The 18587-nt window shown below is 39.4% G+C and overlaps 1 protein-coding gene and 1 long non-coding RNA gene across 2 annotated transcripts; one reads left to right on the top strand and one right to left on the bottom strand.

Annotated features, from left to right (window-relative positions):
- Positions 1 to 9072: 9072 nt before the first annotated feature.
- LOC127080842 (uncharacterized) lies at positions 9073 to 12272 on the top strand. The gene is made up of 5 exons (XR_007788054.1): positions 9073 to 9447; positions 10120 to 11074; positions 11243 to 11290; positions 11461 to 11665; positions 11755 to 12272. It is a non-coding gene; the product is annotated as an uncharacterized LOC127080842 (long non-coding RNA).
- Positions 12273 to 13429: 1157 nt separating this feature from the next.
- LOC127079480 (uncharacterized) lies at positions 13430 to 17487 on the bottom strand. The gene is made up of 3 exons (XM_051019857.1): positions 17308 to 17487; positions 14958 to 16038; positions 13430 to 13509 (listed from the first exon to the last, which is right to left on the bottom strand). The coding sequence occupies exons 1-3, from the start codon at positions 17485 to 17487 to the stop codon at positions 13430 to 13432; spliced, it is 1341 nt and encodes a 446-aa protein (XP_050875814.1).
- Between the last annotated feature and the right edge of the window lie 1100 nt (positions 17488 to 18587).

The following is an 18587-nucleotide window of genomic DNA, read 5'->3' as shown; positions in this document are numbered from 1 at the left end:
GACATGCTAAGGATTTTCCCACATCATGGGCTTGAACCATGGATTATTATCCACACCTTCTATGGTGGTCTCTCCTATAACACCAAATTAAACCTAGACGTTGCAGTTGGCGGCGCTATAATGGATAAACCATATGAAGAGGCTTATCAACTTGATGAAAATATGGCACAAAATCACTACTAATGGGGAGAAGAACGCACTTCTATAGAGAAACCTCAACTGAAAGGAGGTATGTACGAGGCCAGTGGCATATATCACATCAATGCTAAGGTAGACGCCCTAACTCAAAAGATTGAAAGTTTGACAATAACTCCCGCGGCCACCGTGGCTGCCGTAGCCCCAAGCTGCGACTTATATGAAGTACCTGGACACAACGTTTCGAAATGCCAACTACTAGAAGGCATCACACCTGACCAGTTAAACTACACTCAAGGAAACCCGTTGTCGCACCTTGAAAAAATAAGAACACGACTTAGCGAAATGCAACCGCACGCTCGCAATGATGGACTGAACAGAGTCGTCATCGACCTTTATTTATTCCTAAAAAGGAAAGGGGATATATCGATAAAACCCAAGAAAGAACGACAATGCTTATGGTCATCACAACCAGTATCAGGGTTCGGGAGTCGATTACGTAAGGGGAAGGTATTAACACCCCCCACGTCCGTTGTACTCAACGGGAACCATTAGGTTAGTTGTGCGTTTTAATGTTAGTTTGAAATGTTAGGCTTATCAAGTTATTAAGAGGGAAAGAATAATAGGATCAAAAGAAAAGAGAATATGTTTTTGGATTTGGAAACAAAGGGGACTAAACCTAGGTTTTTTATTAATGTGTCTGACAAGATTTCGTAATCCTGCTCCTACGTATCTCAATAGAGAACTCAAGGCTTACGTAGTTCTGGGTAAAAAATATTTGTTTGTTGGTCGATATTAGCAAAATCTATATTGTATTAATCGACCAAAAAACATAATTTTACCCAAAACAGATGAGGAGCGGACGTATACCACACATCAAATGGATTTATAAATCAACATTCGGAAAAACGTCATTTATCTCAATTCAACAATTGTGGATGAAGAATTGCTTTACGTCATCTTAAGACAAGATGTCTTTCTTTTATGAAAAGGCTTTAAAGATCGCACATCGGTGAAGAAAAGAATTTGATTGGTTGAAAGTATTTTTGGGTTTGAAAGACGAGTATTTATGACTTGCATGCTTTTACAACTTGGGTCTAATACTCGGGACTACGTCCTTTCACCAAGATAATCTTTTTCTTTCAATTTTATTGAGAAAAGAAGTTTGAATATTTACAAGTGTTTTGAAGATAATACAAATACTTATGGCTTGCAAGCTCTTACAACTTGGGCCTAATATTCGGGATTACGACTGGATATTTCATCCAGGTAATCTTTTTCTTCCGACTTTTTATTGAAAATGGTTTGAAAGAAAAGGCTAATGTAAAGGTTTGAGATTAAAATGATTGAAGTATGGAAGTTTGAAATCAAAGGAAGTTGAATGGATACCCTCACAAAGACTTGATATAAAAGGACCCTAAAATAAGTCGACTATAAATAAATAAATATATAAATAAATAAATAATTTTCCTTTTTGACGCATTTAAAAATTAAGAAAAATGAAAATAGAATAAAACCAACAATGTTTTAAAATGATTTGAATTAAAAAGGGGATACAAAAATGATTGATCTAAATCAAAAAAAGTTATGAAAATAAAATAAAATAAAAGAATGATGATTCTATGAAAATGAAATTAAAGAAATCAAAACCTGCAAAGGCCAAAGATCGAACCAAGGGCCTAGTGGGAAACAGAAGATGTCTCAACCACCAGGCCATGAACGGCTAGTTGGAAAATATATTCACCCAGTAATATAAGACATGAAACTTAAATGGAATTTTTAAATAAAAAAAAGGAAAACGGGCCGTGGACAAAAAGCCCAAAGGGGAGGCCACACTTGAGCTTCGGGCGCGAGTCAGAAGATCCGGGTCAGGCCTCAACTGACCCGGCCGAACTAAACAAAAAAACACAAGGGTTCATCACTTGGGGATGAAACCCTAGCCGCGCGAACATTTCTTTTACCTCTGCCAAAAGAGACAAAGATCAAACACCATGGCCGAACTAGCTCAAATCTCTCCGTCCAACAATGAGACCCCTTCTGCCGTGACCGTTCAAGCAAAACTCAGTCCTACCCTCATGAACCAAACCCTCACGATTTTGAAATGGCCTCACCCTCACGATTTCGAAACATCCTCACCCTTACGACTTTGAAACGGCCAGCCAAAACCTCCACGGCGGCCGACTCTAACTCAACGGCGGCCAAGTTCAACGATTTAAAACCGGCCTCAACCTCTAATCCTCGTCTCACCCTTTGTTCGAATAGGAAGCAAATCGTACAAATCTCAAAGATTCACACGCGTCGACAGCCGATGAAGCGAAAAAGTCTCGACTAAGGATGTCACAAAAAATCGCAAAGAAAAAGCTAGCAGCAAAAGGGAATAATATAAGGTTTTATGGAAGAAGGTCTTCTTACCCCAAAAGATGCAGGTAAAGTCTTTTATGCATATTTATTGCAATTCTCTTTGAGGTTGTTCTTTGAAACGAAACTTGTAATGCTTGGTGGTTTCTCTGTCTGTATCCAAATGTTTAAAAAATGTGATATTTTTGTTCTTCTTCCTTCTTAAGAGAAAAAATGTTGCTAGTTATTGTGATTTTCAATTTTTGTGTTTGATGTGTGGGTATCACTTTTTGTTTAAGCTTCTATTGTTATTCCTGTTTTGATTCTTGGCCTTGTACCTTCTTCCTAAAACTATGTTAATGTTTGTTGTTTCCTCTGCTCACACAAGACAAAAATTCTGCCAACAAACAGGGATGTTGTTGTCCTCATGGATGAAGTGTTCACGCGGGACCACCCTTGCAAGCTTGGGAGCTTATTATTATTTTTATTTATTTTGTTATAAAGAAGGAAAAAAAGAAACCTTGATGTAATAAGGGATTAAATGATAAGATTTAAATTTGTAAAACAAAGATTCCTACTATGTCTAATTTTTGAAATCTTGAATTGTTATCCTAATACTTTATGAAAAATTCATGTTAGAAAGTAATTAATAAATAATAACCAATTAGCACCTAACTTAATATATTTTTTTAATTTTAAAAAAAAACAAGTATAGCTTCATTTGGTGAAACTAGAACTTCAACGCAAGTGCAAAATGAATTTCTAAACATCTGTACTCAAAGAGATGCAAAACAATTATCAATGTAATGTATGTTAGATGGTGCATGAATGAATGATGATGTCGTCCCAATTGACTTAAATCAACTAAGAATCTAATGAGAATACATAGCAAAAACTTAAATTATCAACCTAACAAAGATTAAATGAAATTCAAACCAATGTTGATTATGGATATGTAAGGAATAGAAAAATGCAAGATCGATCAAAATAAATAAATTAAATTAAATAAATAAAGCAAAATGACTATTAATCCTGAATTATGCACGAAATATGAAATCCTCACGACCCAGATAACCATCAATTCAGATAATGAGATGTAGATGAATGAACGTTTACAGATTAATGACTTTAGGTGGGGAAAAATTTAGGGTATGACACCCATGCTCGAATACTTACAATCCAGGTTGGAAAAACCATCCCAACTTCTCTTATAAGAATAACAACACCATGTATGCTCCAAATCAACCACTTCCCGGTTACCAGAAGCCAACTCAGAGTGCACCTCAAGCCACTCCTCAAGCGCCTAGAAAATCCAATCATGAGTTGATGATGGAAAACTTTGTTGCTTATTAAACGCAATAAAATAAGGAGTTTATGAACCAAAACGTCCATACCTCAGAATTAGTGAAATAATTAGCAACTAAAGTAGTTTCTTTGGCTACTCATAACAAAATATTGGAAACTCAAATTTCTCAAGTAGCCCAGAAACAAGCAACTACCGTAGCTCCAGCTAGAACTTTTTCTGGTCAACCACAACCTAACCCGAAAGGTCAAGATATTGCTATCACATTGCAAAGTGGGACGGAGTTAGATGGACCCGTTGACCCCATAACACAAATTCCGCCAATGGCTCAGAAAAATTACCAACCTGATAAACCAGAGGTAAAAGATGAAATCAAAGAGGCAGTTGAGAAGGAGAAGCCATACGTGCCTCCACCATCATATAAACCGCCAATCTCTTACCCTTAAAGACTAGCTAAGTCCTAAACCGAAGGACAATTCAGGAAGTTCGTTGAATTCTTGAAACAACTTAATATTACCATCCCTTCCACCGAAGCTATTACACAGATGCCCTCATATGCCAAGTTCCTAAAAGAAATCTTATTTAACAAGAAGAAACTTGAGGATGATGAGACACTGACACTTAATGCAAAATGTAGTGCTATCATTCAGAATAACATGCCACCTAAACTAAAAGATCTTGGCAGTTTTTCCATACCCTGTGTGATAGGGAAGTTTGTAATAGACAGAGCCCTCTGCGACCTAGGAGCTAGTGTGAGTTTGATGCCATTTTCTATCTATGAAAGACTCAAATTGGGAGATTTAAGACCAACGAGAATGTCTCTCAAACTATCAGATCGTTCTGTTAAGTATCCCATAGGAATGCTAGAGAACATTCCCGTACAAGTCGGTCAAGTCTTTATCCCTACCAATTTCATAATAATGGACATCAAAAAAGATTCTAACATCCCAATTATCTTAGGAAGATCCTTCCTAGCAACTGTCGGTGCCATTAAAGATGTGAAACAAGGAAAATTGACTTTCGAAGTGGGAGAGGAGAAAATTGAATTCATTATATCGCAATTTCTAAAAGCACCCGCCATAGACGACATGTGTTATTTCATGGACATCATTAATGAATGTATAAAAGAAATAAAAATGGAACCATTCGAGGATACTGAAATCCTAAAAATCCCAGCACCACCCATTCTTGAGGATGACCAATTGAAAGAACCATCCGTAGATGACAATCTAAGGGAATGTCTAGCATTAACTCCAAATCATATGCCATGCCCGAAGAAACCATCTATAAAACTTAAAACACTACCGAAAAATCTGAGATATGAATTCCTGGACACAGAGCTTAAGCAACCAGTAATAGTCAACACCGATTTAGGACAAATGGAAATTGAAAAACTATTACATGTGTTAAGGAAATACTATAATGCCTTAGGCTACAACATCTCAGACTTAAAAGGAATTAGTCCATCTTTGTGCATGCATCGTATTATGCTGGAGGAAGACTCGAAAACCTCTAGAGAACACCAGAGGCGACTAAACCCGATTATGAGCGATGTAGCTGAAGCTAGCGAAAATATACCCGAACGTATCACATGCTCAAACATACAACAGAGTCGCCATCGAACTTTATTTATCCTCAAAAAGAAGGGAAAACATCGATAAAACCTGGGGGGAAGAGATATATTGGGTAAGGGAGTCGGTTATGCAAGGGGAAGGTATTAGCACCCCAAACATCCATGGTACTCCATGGGAACCGTTTTGATTGTTCTCGCTTGATTAGGTGTTATCTAAAGATTACTCGCAAAAGAATGAAGGGAAAGGAAAGGAAATAGATAAAGTGCTCGTGAGGATTGGGGCCCTCATGCCTACGTATCCTCATAGTGCAATGAGGAATTTAGAGGTCTGTAGTTCAGAGAACTAATGGTGTGAGATGGAAAGAAGTGTGATAGAGGTATGGTCTGAACCAAAGGATAATATGATTTGAACTCCAACACGGGGTGAAAATGTGAACCCAAGAGTAAAAATGGTATGAACCAACATGTGAGGGCCTACAACATCGTATTGGAATAACCAAAAAAAAGAATGAATTAAGTGTTTGATTACATAATACAAACAACTCTTGGTTCACAACGAGGTACAAGATGGAGCACAAAGGTATATTGTACTTGGCTCAGAGATAACTGGTATATCACATGAAGTGAATGAAGGTAGATTATGAACGTATTATGGAAATGAATGGAGTGAAGTGACCAAAGTCACGGAATTTGTATCTGGTGATAAATGATTAAAAAGGTATAGTTTGAAAATGAAAGTCAAGGTATATTGGAATCCATAGGAGAAATAGAATTTGTACCATAGAGGGAAAGGTGGCATGAACCACAAGTGAGGGGTCTAAGACATGGTATCACTATATGGTTTGTCGAAAAAGAAGGAATTAAATGTCTGGGTACAAGTCAAACAACTCTAGGTACAAAAGCGGACTATTCAGTGTCCTAAAAGGGTATGTATGGAATTCCAAAGAAAATGTATTTCAATGTCAAAGGAATAATATGTCACTGGGTGAATGGTTTATGACCGAAGGTAGGTAATGAATTGTGAAAGATATGGATGGTTCCCTAAGGCGAAGGAGGAATAATTAGAAGTATGCTCGCCAAGGATTCGCATCCTCGTGCCTACGTATTCTCATTATGCAATGAGAAAATCAGAGCAATCGTAGTTCGGGACTACGAAAAGAGAGAAAGAGAGATATACAAAGATGAAGATTATAACTTGCACCAACAGAATGGTATCGAGGGAGCTCACGAAGATAACTGGCTTCGAACTCAAGAGTAAAACTGGTATGAACCAACACGTGAGGGCCTACAACATCATATTGGAATAACCAAAAAAAGAATGAATTAAGTGTTCGATTGCATAGCACGAAAAACTCTTGGTTCACAAGGAGGACTATTCATTAAGCGTCCTAAAAGGATGAGTATGAGACCCACCAGAAAGTATTGTTGGGTGCAAGGGAGAGTGTATCACTTACTGGGGAACAAACAATTTGAGATCAAATAGAAGAAGTATCTTGAATCCATGAAGGAATAAACTCTGAACTGAAGAGTAAAGGTAAACCAACAAGTGAGGGGCCCGAGGCATGGTATCACTATAGTGGAATAACCAAAAACAAAGGAATTAAATGTCTGGGTACAAGCCAAACCACTCTCAATTCACAAGACGGACTGTTCATTAGGCGTCCTAAAAGGATGTGAATGGAATCCAAGGAACAATGATATTTGATCTCAAAAAGCTGGAATTGATTGATGAAAGAGTGATGGATTAATAAATAGGGTAGCTCACGAAGAAACTGGGTTCTCCTGCCTACGTACCCTCATTGTGAAATGAGGAAATCAGAGCTTTCGTAGTTCATCCCACTAGGGCTGAAAAGAAATTGATTGGAGGAAAAATAAATGAATGATTGAGATTGAATTGAATAGGATGATAAATGAAGTAAGGGAGTGAAGTGATAAGAGACTTGACAGTCGATTGATAGGAATCACACTGAAGTCTATGAATAAGGGCGACCACTTTGAATATTTGGGGCATACGCCCCATACGCAAAGTCGTTCTAGACAAGGGTAGGAGAGGCTCCCTCTCATCATTCCTTATTACTTAAGACTTGAAACGCATGATACTTCTCTTGACTGACAAGTTGCTAGTGAAGAACCTTTGTTGTCGATCCTTGTGTTGACGTTGAACTTGTATGAAGAAGACTTGGTAGTTTAATCGATTCGTATTGTACTAAAGTATATGAATAAGGGTGAACGCTTTAAATATTTGGGGCATACGCTCCATACGCAAAGTCGCTCTAGACAAGGATAGGAGAGACTCCCTCTCATCATTCCTCATTACTTAAGGCTCGTTTCGTACAATTTGAATCGTATTTACCAAGTGTTGACCTTTGACTTGTCTTGTATAATCCACTGCTTGGTGTGACTGAGGATGCCTTGATTGAAGATCTTGAGTTGAGGCCTTGTGTACCACATCTTGGAAGAAAAGTCTTATTAAGTGACCAAGGATCTTTTGGTCACTCAATTTAGACTGTGGGATTATATAAGTTCAAAGGATTTAATTAATCAAAATTGCTCTTGATCAATTTAATCGGGGGGTTTTGTTTTAGTTTTGAAGGGAACTAATATGGATCTAATTGAAGTTAGTACTTGTTAGAACTATCCTAAGGGAGCATGCATTAGAAATTGATTGAAAATTTTAAGTTATATTAGAAATTCTAAGGGAGCATGTCAAAATATTGATTAAAATTATGATTAAAATTCTATATTAAGTCCTACAATTATTGCCTTCTAATCCTAAGGGAAGCATGTAACTTTCAACACAAAAATACCAAAATAAACCTAAAGGGGCAAATTGGTCATTTACCAAAAATATGTCTAATTTTATTCATGGCTTAAAAGAGATTCTAACCTAAAGTTGAATTCTAATCCTACTGTTGAGAATAGTGAGGTCCTAAATTAAGCAAAACATATTCTAACTTCAATCTAATTAAAATTCCTAATTAAATTCTAATGAAAAATCCTCAAATGTGAATTAAACCTAATTATTCTAAAATGTGAATTCATCCTAATTAAATTCTAAAAAGGGAATTAATCCTAATTATATTCTAAAAATAAATTAATCCTAATTATATTCTAAAAAAAGGAGTTAATCCTAATTATATTCTAAAAAAAGGAATTAATCCTAATTATATTCTAAGAAGGAATTAATCCTAATTCAAATTATCTAAATCAACCTAATTAAGCTAATATTATTCTAATTATAGTGCAAAAAAAAAGTTAAGAAAATAAAAGAAAACAATTAAAGTGGAGGTGTGAGTTGAAGCTGGAGTTGTAAAACAGAATTGGGTTACTGGGCTGTGAATTGAGCCCAAAGCTAATTTTTGTGTGCAGGAAACACTGCCCAAAAAACTGGGGGTATGCGCAGTAAAAGCATCAGTGGGCTTCTTGAGCCCAAAATCGAATTTGTCTCGCTAGCAAAATGAAAGGGGATGCATGTTGTGAAAGAAGAAATGGGCCTCTGAGCCCAGTGCCTCAATATTTTCTTCAGATAAGGGGGTGCGTGCTGAATTCACAAGGTGAATCAGTAAAAGGCTAATGGGCTTATTGAGGCCCATTCCAATTATTTGGTAAACGAAGGGGGTGTATGCTGAAACAAAAAACTGTGGGCCTCAGTATTTGGAGCCCAAATGCACCTCCTTGTTGACTTGTACAAGTCAACAGGTTTGAAAGACAAATCTCACGCACTCACTCTCCCTTACTTAATCACGCCGTCCTTGGCCGCAAGCCACCGCGGCGGTGGCCGTCGCCGACGGTGGTCGTTGCCGGCGGCGGTGGCAGTCAAAACCTAACTCCTAAACACCTATCTATGCGCAGAGACGCGCTGATGATGAAAACAGGATCCATTTGAGGGATTGATTCTTGGATCCACCGAATCGAGAGGGTTTTGGGAGGAACCCTAGGATTCTAAACTCAAATTAAATGGCCACCAACAAGAATTGGTCCTCACTACCATGGGGGTCGATTTCCTAACCTAAGTACTACAGCTTAGCATATTCAAAGCAAGAAAACATCACATCATGGCAATGGACTTACCAGAGAAGATGACCGGAAAATTTCACAGGTGAGTTTTCTTGAGTATGATTCGTCCTCTTTTATTCTTCCTCTCTTCTTCTTCTTCTTCTGGAACTTCTTGGAATTGACAGCAATGGAAATGATGAGGTTCAACTCAAGAAAATTGAAGCTTCAATGACATATGAAAATGAGCTTTGAGTAAGGTGAGAGAGAGATAGTTGTAAAAGTGAAAGTGAGCTTGTGTGCAGAAAATCCAAGGTTCTCAAATGATGGTGATGAATGTGGTTAAATAGGCTTTAGGCTTGGGTTGAATTAGGCTTGGATTTAATTATGTTCAGGTTAGGAGTTAGTTGGATTCAACTCACTAAGTTCATTGTGAAACTCAGTTAGTTAGAATCAACTCAGTTAGTTAGATGACCTCTGACTGGATGTGTAGGTTAGTGTTTAAATGGAAATGAACTAAAAAGCTTTTGTAATGACTGGTTGAACAAGTTGCACTTAAGTGGGATTGGTCCATTGATTTAAATGATGACTGGTTGGTGACTTGTAGAACATGTTCCCACTTGGTTAGTGAATTGGATTAGGCAAGTGTTATGTTATTAGTTTGGATGGTATAGGTTTAGGTCTCCACTGTTTTTCATATGCTTGCTCTTGTTTCCTTTGAACCGCATTGGCTTGTTGTGACTTGTTTGGATATTGTGCTATGGGTTTTGTGGTGCAGGACTTGTGTTCAGTTTGGTGTAATGTCAAGATCAATGTACATTGTTGCAACACAAGCAAATTCATTGCAAGTCCACCGTGATGGTTGTTGGCATTGCTTGATGACAGGTTTTGGTGGCTTGATGCAAGCTTCACACTGTTGCATTGTAGAATTGTTTATGTATTTCTATTCTAACTTGTAGAGTGGCTGCATATTTTTGTGTGCTTTGAATTGATGTTTGTTGAGAAATGAATTATGGTTTGTAGAATTGATTGCTTCATGTTACTACTCATGGTGAGTTATCCAATACTCTGACTTAGTTTGCCTTGCAGTCACAATTTCAATATGTTAAATCAGGTCAGTCTGGAATTCACTCTTGAGCTGATTATGCCATGCCTTGTTTTCTATGTAATGGTAGAAACCCTGTTGACTGAACTTGATGATAGATACAATAGGTAATCTACTGCAGGATTGCCTTGCTTGGCTTGATCATTGATGTTGGATTGCAGGACTGATGCAGATCTGTGGCCCTGTTTGGCCTTCTTGATTTTTGTTGTAACATGAACAACCTGGCCTTCTGGATGAAGCTTGCAATAGGTCTTGTTTTCTCATGTTGATGAAAGTGACTTTGCTGATTTAAGTCCAATTACGCTTGGAGATATGTGCCAAGATGGATGAATATTGCTGCATTTTGAGTGCAACTTGGATACACAATTCAGAAGCTGGCCCTGACCTGGCTTGTGCGCTACAAGTTATGAGTTTCTATCCTGACTTAGATTACTGTACACTGAATTGTTTCTTGCTGTAGATGCTTGTTGTATGTTGGAGATTCTGGTTTGGTTTATTGCAGCATGTCCTGATGTCTCAAGCTGCTGAAATGCAATTTCCCGGGTGTTCTTGGTGCTGGCTTGATGCAGGATCAATTCTCTTATGTTTCCATATTGTGGATCATGATGATTTGCATGAATGTCATGAGGTACTTCGTGCACTAGTTCTTCTAGGTTTTCTTGATTGTTAGTGGTCATGAAACTATGTTTGGATGCATGATTGTCATGATGATGTTGGTTTACAAAATTGTCTTTTGGTTCTGTTACATAGCTGATGACTGGTATGCTTGATAGTTTATTGGCATATTCCATGACAGGACCCTGGTTGTTGCAAGATCATGATGGCAGAATGTTAAATGGCAAATGTAAGTGTAGCATTTCATGATCTCAAGGTTTGCAACAATTCTGACCTGGATAATGGTTAAGCTTCCGATTGCTTGCAAAATGGTCTTGTCAATCAGGACATGGTGATTTGCAAGGCGCTTGTGGTTTTTCAGCATGTTCAATGTCCATATGTGGTTGTGGTCTGTTGCAGGCATTGCAGGTTGGCATGTTCCATGATGTAGGTTGGTTAAATGGTTTGTCATGGCTACTTAGTGTATTGCAAGTTTGCTGTTTCATTCATGACTTGGCCTATTGGATAATTTTGCTGCATATTTGGTCTTGGCAAGGATGTGAGTTTGAGTATTGGTCAGGTTTATGCTTGGTCTGCTACAAGGTCTGTCTTGGTCAATTGTATTGTAAGATCTCCATGACCTTGCTTTTGTTTGGTTGCTTGTAAAGGTTTATTTTAAGCTCATGAACTTGGTTACTTTTATGTTGAATGCAGGTCAGGTTCATGTGTAATATTCATGGCTTGGCTTTTATGTTAGTCATGATTTGTTTTGTGCAAGTTAGGCATTGCAGCAAGATGGAAGTTAATGGTCAAAGCAAACTCCAAAGGTTCAAGGTATGGCCAAGCATCAACAAAGAAGAAATCAAACTCACATGGTTAGATCAAGGAGAAAATGGACATGGAGAAATGGAATGAGAGTTAGGGCCAGCCACTTAGTGATTAGGGATGACCAATGGCATAGGTTTGACTTTGGTCAAAGTTGACCAAAAAGTCAATTGTTGACCAAAGTCAACAAATGGTCAAAATTCAATTTTACTTGCATTTTTCTTGTAAATGGACAAAGAATTATTGGTCAGGGTGAAATTTAGGGGTTTTGGACTTTGGGTTGACTTTGGTCAAAGTTGACCAAAAAGTCAACTATTGACCAAAGTCAACATTTGGTCAAAAATGTCAAGACTTGTATTTTCTTATGTAAAATCAAATGTAATGGTTTAAAATGAAATGAAATGGATTGAAATGGTTTGAAATTGGTTTATTTTATGACTTGGACTTTTGAAAAAAGCTTGACTGATGATGTACATGAACAAAGCCATCAGGTAAGACCATAAGATTAGGGTTTTGACATAGTGTCCATGTAACAATGGCATGACCAACAAAATGGCTTGAAGCACAAGGAATTAGGACCAAAGACATATCCTCCACCATATGGATAGACTCAAGGAATTGAGACCAAAACATGCCCCAAGAATGGTTAAGCCCAGCATAATTGACAAAGGGTTGAGGGGTCATGAATGCACAATTGGGCCACCAAGTTTATCTGATCCACCCTCTCCCAGATTAGGATTTCCCTGAGGCTTACCCCTCAAGCAAGTCCCTTGCATTAAGTCATAAGTTCCAATCATCAATCCTCTTACATCAGGGTTTTGAAGACCCAGACAAGGGCTATGGAAGCTTCATGAGATCATGTCTTGAGTAATTAGGGCTTTGAAGACCCCAAAGGATTGGCCACACCTTTGTTGAAATCCATCCTTCACTATCCTCATTAGGGTTTCACATTCCTTATGCTGATGATGTGATCAACCTATGCCTTTGGACTTTGATACCTGTGTGAGCCCTAGCTTTATGGGCCCAAGTTTCTTTTGAATCCATGAGGAATGATGCATGTGGATGAGTTATGGATGTATGCAAGTCATCTCCTGATCAAGTGATTGGATACATAGGTGACAAAGGGGAGGGCAAATTTAGGGGAACAACAGTTGCCCCTATTTAATCTTCTTGGACATGAATACAGGAATAGCAGAAGCTTTTCAGGTATTAAAGGTAGAAGAGGATTAAATACCTATGTGCCCGAAATTTGCCAGACCAAATGATTGGCGTTAATACCAGGGTGGAGGATATGTTTTATGCAGTGCATGAGGTATGCTTATAATTTCTTATGATGCATGTTTTCACTGGCTTGTGGTATGTAGGGATGAGTCTTTATGGTGATGGGAATTTCGACTCGTCATCGAGAATTAGAACACGATTGCCGAGCAGTTTTAATTGGTGCCAAAGCTGCTATCACGGAATCCCCTGCCTGTTAAGGAACACTGAAAGGCTGGAGTCCCCATGGTTCCCCAGCCAATTGAATGTCACAGGCATCCAAGCAACATTATTGTTGAGCCATCAATCACCTATCAGGTTTATCGGATTTCAACGGTAATGCAAATTGTTTCTCTTTAATGTAGCTTTTTATTATTCCCCGGAATTCTAAAGCATTATGTGATTAAGACAAGTCAATTATTTTGCATACAAAACATAGAACAACACATTTGATAGAATAAACTGAATCTTATTGATATGGAATCTGTACAGATGTTGAGTACAAGGATGCAAATGCTCTTAATGAGGACGTTGCAAAAATTGAAAAATAATTGAAATGGCAATGGGAAATATTTTTGTATGATTTTCTCCATTGATTACAACATTGGCCTTAGTCTACCATATAATCTGAATCCCAAGACCTTGCTTCGGCTGACGGTGATTGGATCGGTCTTTGACCCTCTGATATCTAGCTTGTAGCGTGTAGACTCAAGGATCATAGTCAATGCCTTTATCCCTAACTTTTACCTGGATCTTTCAATTCTTTTTTTCCACCGGGATGCTCCTTTTTGCCTAAGCCGCCCTTTCGGGTTTTCGGCTTAGCGAGCTTCATATATATTCCCTAACTTTTGCATGGACGAATCATTTTTTGGTCCATCGGGATAGCCATTTTTGCCTAGATTCACCTTGCGGAGGTTAATCTAGCGGATATTTTTTGACTATGTCTGGGTTCACTGGCGAAGGAAAATATTCCCCATCCATTGTCGTGAGGATTAGAGACCCACCTGAGAAGGCCTTTTTGACTACGAAAGGTCCCTCATAGTTGGGAGTCCATTTGCCTCGCGGGTCTGAGTGAATGGCAGAATATCTCTTGAGCACGAGGTCTCCAGCGTGGTATGCCTGAGGCAGAACCTTCTTATCAAAATCTTGTTTGAGACGTCTTTGGTATAACTGACCATGACAGACACCCGTCAAACGCTTCTCTTCGATTAGGTTCAGCTGGTCATACCGAGATTGAACCCATTCAGCTTCATCAAGATTTGCCTCCATGATGACCCTGAGTGAAGGAATCTCGACTTCGATCGGTAGGACGTCCTCCATTCCATAAAACAGAGAATACGGAGTTGCCCTAGTGGATGTGAGGACTTAAGTTCGGTAACCATGCAGAGCGAAAGGTAACATCTCATGCAAGTCCTTGAATGTCTTGACCATCTTCTGGATGATCCTCTTGATATTCTTGTTAGATGCTTCGACGGTGCTATTCATCTTGGGCCGGTATGGTGAAGAGTTTTGGTGCTCGATCTTAAATTCTTCGCACAACTCCCTCATCATAGTGTTGTTGAGGTTACTGGCGTTGTTAGTGATGATTTTGCTAGGTATCCCATAGCGGTAGATTATCTCTTTCTTGATAAACCGGGTAACCACTTGTCGAGTGACATTAGCATATGAAGCAGCCTCGACCCATTTCGTGAAGTAATCGATAAAGACTAGGATGAATCGATGACCATTGGAAGCTTTGGGTTCTATCATCCCAATCATATCGATGCCCCACATAGAAAAAGGCCATGGAAAAGTTAGAACATTCAAGGGAGTTGGTGGCACAAAGATCTTATCACCATATATCTGGCACTTATGGCATCTTTTCACAAAGTTGTAGCAATCCATCTCCATTATTGTCCAATAATAACCAGCCCGGAGAATCTTCTTGGCCATAGCGGGACCCTTTGCATGTACACCCTCGCAGCCTTCGTGTATGGACCTTATGATTGTACTAGCTTCATGTGTGTCCACGCATCTGAGCAGTACGAAATCATAATTCCTCTTGTATAGTACATCACCGTTTAGGAAGAACTTAGAAGAGAGTCTTCTCAGAGCTTTCTTATCGGTAATGGATATACCCTCGGGATATTGTTGTTTCTCCAGAAATGTCTTTATGTCGTAGAACCAATGCTTATCGTCAGGATCGGCCTCAATTGCTAGACAATGTGTTGGTTCATCTAAGTGGTCAATTTGGATGGATGGTGCTTCATTCTTCCATTTGACTTTGAACATAGATGCCAGCGTAGCCAGAGCGTCTGCTAACTGATTTTCTTCCCTAGAAATATGATGAAAGGAGATTTCATCAAAATAAGGTATCAGTTTTCTGATGTGCTCTTTGTAGGGTATTAACTTGCTATCCCGAGTCTCCCAATCACCTTTCACCTGACTGATTACCAGAGCTGAATCAGCGAATACCTCAAGGATTTTGATTCTCAAGTAGATTGCCGCCTCTAAACCATAGATACATGCTTCATAATCTGCCATATTGTTGGTGCAGTCAAAACATAACCTAGCAGTGAAGGGGATGTGGAAACCAGTTGGAGAAGTGATAACAACAACTATACCATGACCTCGGGCATTGGAAGCACCGTCGAACACGAGCGTCCATCGCGATCCTGGTTCAGGGCCTTCCTCAAGGCTTACCTCGAAGCCTGGCATAGTAAAATCTTTGGTAAACATGATGTCCTCATCTGGGAAGTCAAACCTCAACGGTTGGTATCCTCCGACAGGCAGGTGAGCGAGATAGTCAGACAAAACACTCCCTTTTATTACTTTCTGGGTCACGTACTGTATATCGTACTCGGTTAGCAACATTTTCCACTGGGCAATTCTACCAGTAACAGCAGGCTTTTCAAATGTATATTTTATTGGATCCATCTTGGATATCAATAAAGTAGTGTGGCAAATCATATATTGTCTCAGGCGTCGAGCAACCCAAGTCAAAGCACAACAAGTCTTCTCTAAAAGTGAGTATCGGGTCTCACATTCAGTGAATTTCTTACTGAGATAGTAGATAACATGTTCTTTCTTGCTTGTGTCGTCGTGTTGACCCAAAACGCATCTGATGGATTCATCCAACACTGTGAGATACATAATAAGCGGCCTACCCGGAACCGGTGGTACCAAGATTGGTGGTTCTTGCAAGTACTTTTTTATTTTATCGAATTCCCCTTGGCAATCGTCGTTCCACACAATCAATTGGTTCTTTCTCAATAATTTGAAAATCGGTTCACAGGTAGCTGTCAGGTGAGATATGAATCTGGAGATGTAATTAAGTCGCCCAAGGAAGCCTCAGACATCTTTTTCTGTTCGGGGAGCTGACATATCTTGAATGGCTCGAACTTTGTCGAGATCCACCTCGATACCCTTCTGACTGACTATGAAACCCAGAAGTTTACCTGATCGAACTCCAAAAGTGCACTTAGCCGGATTCAGATGCAGTTTAAACTTTTGGAGTCTGACAAACAACCTTCTCAGATTAACCAGGTTATCTTCCCCAGTTTTGGATTTGGCAATCATGTCATCCACAAAAACCTCAATCTCTTCATGAATCATGTCGTGAAATAGTGTTACCATGGCACGTTGATATGTTGCCCCTGCATTCTTCAAGCCGAATGGCATGACTTTGTAGCATTAAGTTCCCCAAGGTATGATAAAGGTTGTCTTCTCCATATCGTTTGGTGACATATTTATATGATTGTACACGGAGAACCCATCCATGGAAGAAAAGACGAAGAATTGAGTTGTGTTGTCAACCAAAACATCAATATGAGGCAAATGGAAGTCATCCTTTGGGTTGGCTCTGTTGAGGTCTCGATAGTCCACAGACATTCTGACCTTTCCATCTTTCTTAGGAACTAGAACGATATTAGCAACCCATTGCGGATACTCAGAAATGGCTAAGAATCCAGCATCTAGCTGCTTTTTAACCTCTTCCTTGATCTTGAGTGCCATATCGGGTCTGGTCCTTCTGAGCTTCTTCTTGACTGGAGGACATTCGGGCTTGAGCGGTAGGTGATGTTCAACAATGCTGGTGTCTAACCCTGGCATATCTTGATATGACCAAGCGAAGACGTCGACATATTCACGTAACAGATCTACCAACTCAGAGTGTACATGCTTGGCGAGAGATGCCCCAACTTTTACCTCTTTTTTGTCAGTTTTAGAACCCAAGTTAATGACATCCACTGGTTCTTTGTACGGCTGAATCTCTTTCTCTTCGTTCTCAAGGAGTCGTGCTAGTTCAGCTGGTAATTCACAATCTTCCTCACTGTCGTCTTCAGCTTGGTTTATTGGAAGTCCAGATTCATAGTTGATTCCAGCCATGTCGTAATCAGTGGTTTTGTTTGCTATGCATATGATGAGCTTATTTTAGTATGCTTCTTTTTTGAGAAAAAGTGGAAAAAAGAAAAGAAAACTTTTGCCATTTCGTTGTTTTTAGTGAAAACGGAAAATAACTGAAAGAAAAAGGAACACACGTTTCGTATGCAAAAAGTACTTTTATTTATTCATATAATACTTTTAAACATGGGGGCCCTTACAAGCTATCCTCTCGTCTCGGGCAGGGACGAGGGACGGAGAAAACAAAATGCATTACGTTTTTTCCGAGTACACCATAGGGATCACGGTGGCCGTCCAATTGGGAAGCTTGAATCCTGGAGGACATCTGTGGACGAGGCTAGGTGCCCCTGGCTTGTTACCACTGGACTCTCCAATGGCCGCCACTGTATGCTCACTTTGATAGCCGGCACTGCTGAACTTGACCGGATTGAATTGCTTTTTCTTCGGACTCACCTTGCGTGTTGCCGGGTGATAACCGATACCAAACCTGACGCACTTTTCTGCCACATTAACAACCTCGCCCCAACCGGGAAGCATGCCTTTCTCCAATGTCTGATTGGCACTTTTCACTGAGGATAGGATGGTAGTGGATGATTGATTGTTGTTGGCGAAGGCGGAACTGACATCTTCAAATTCTAGACAGTGAAGCGGGACACAGTTACCAGTTTGTCATCTATCAAGTACTTCAACTTCTGGTGTAAAATAGAAGTGACTGCCCCAGCGGCATGAATCTATGGTCTGCCCAACAAACAACTGTAGGCTGGGTTGATGTCCATGACTTGGAAAGTGATATCGAACTGGTGTGGTCCAACACAGATAGGAAAATCGACCTCCCCAATTACCTGCCTTCAGGAACCGTCGAAAGCTCTAACAATCAATGCATTGGTTCTCATCTCGGCCCCCTTAAACTGTAATTGGCTTAATGTAGATTTTGGCAGTACATTAAGCGAGGATCCAGTATCAACAAGCACTCGTGATAAGAGAGAGTCAGTACATGTGACCGAAATATGTAGTGCTTTGTTGTCGGCCTTTCCCTCAGGAGGTAACTCTGCTTCATTAAATCCTAGATACCTACTGGCGGTGAT

Source organism: Lathyrus oleraceus, chromosome 5 (assembly GCF_024323335.1).
Source record: "Lathyrus oleraceus cultivar Zhongwan6 chromosome 5, CAAS_Psat_ZW6_1.0, whole genome shotgun sequence".
Taxonomy (NCBI): domain Eukaryota; kingdom Viridiplantae; phylum Streptophyta; class Magnoliopsida; order Fabales; family Fabaceae; genus Lathyrus; species Lathyrus oleraceus.
Note: the sequence above shows the minus strand (reverse complement) of the source record. Positions and strands in the feature narration are given on the sequence as shown.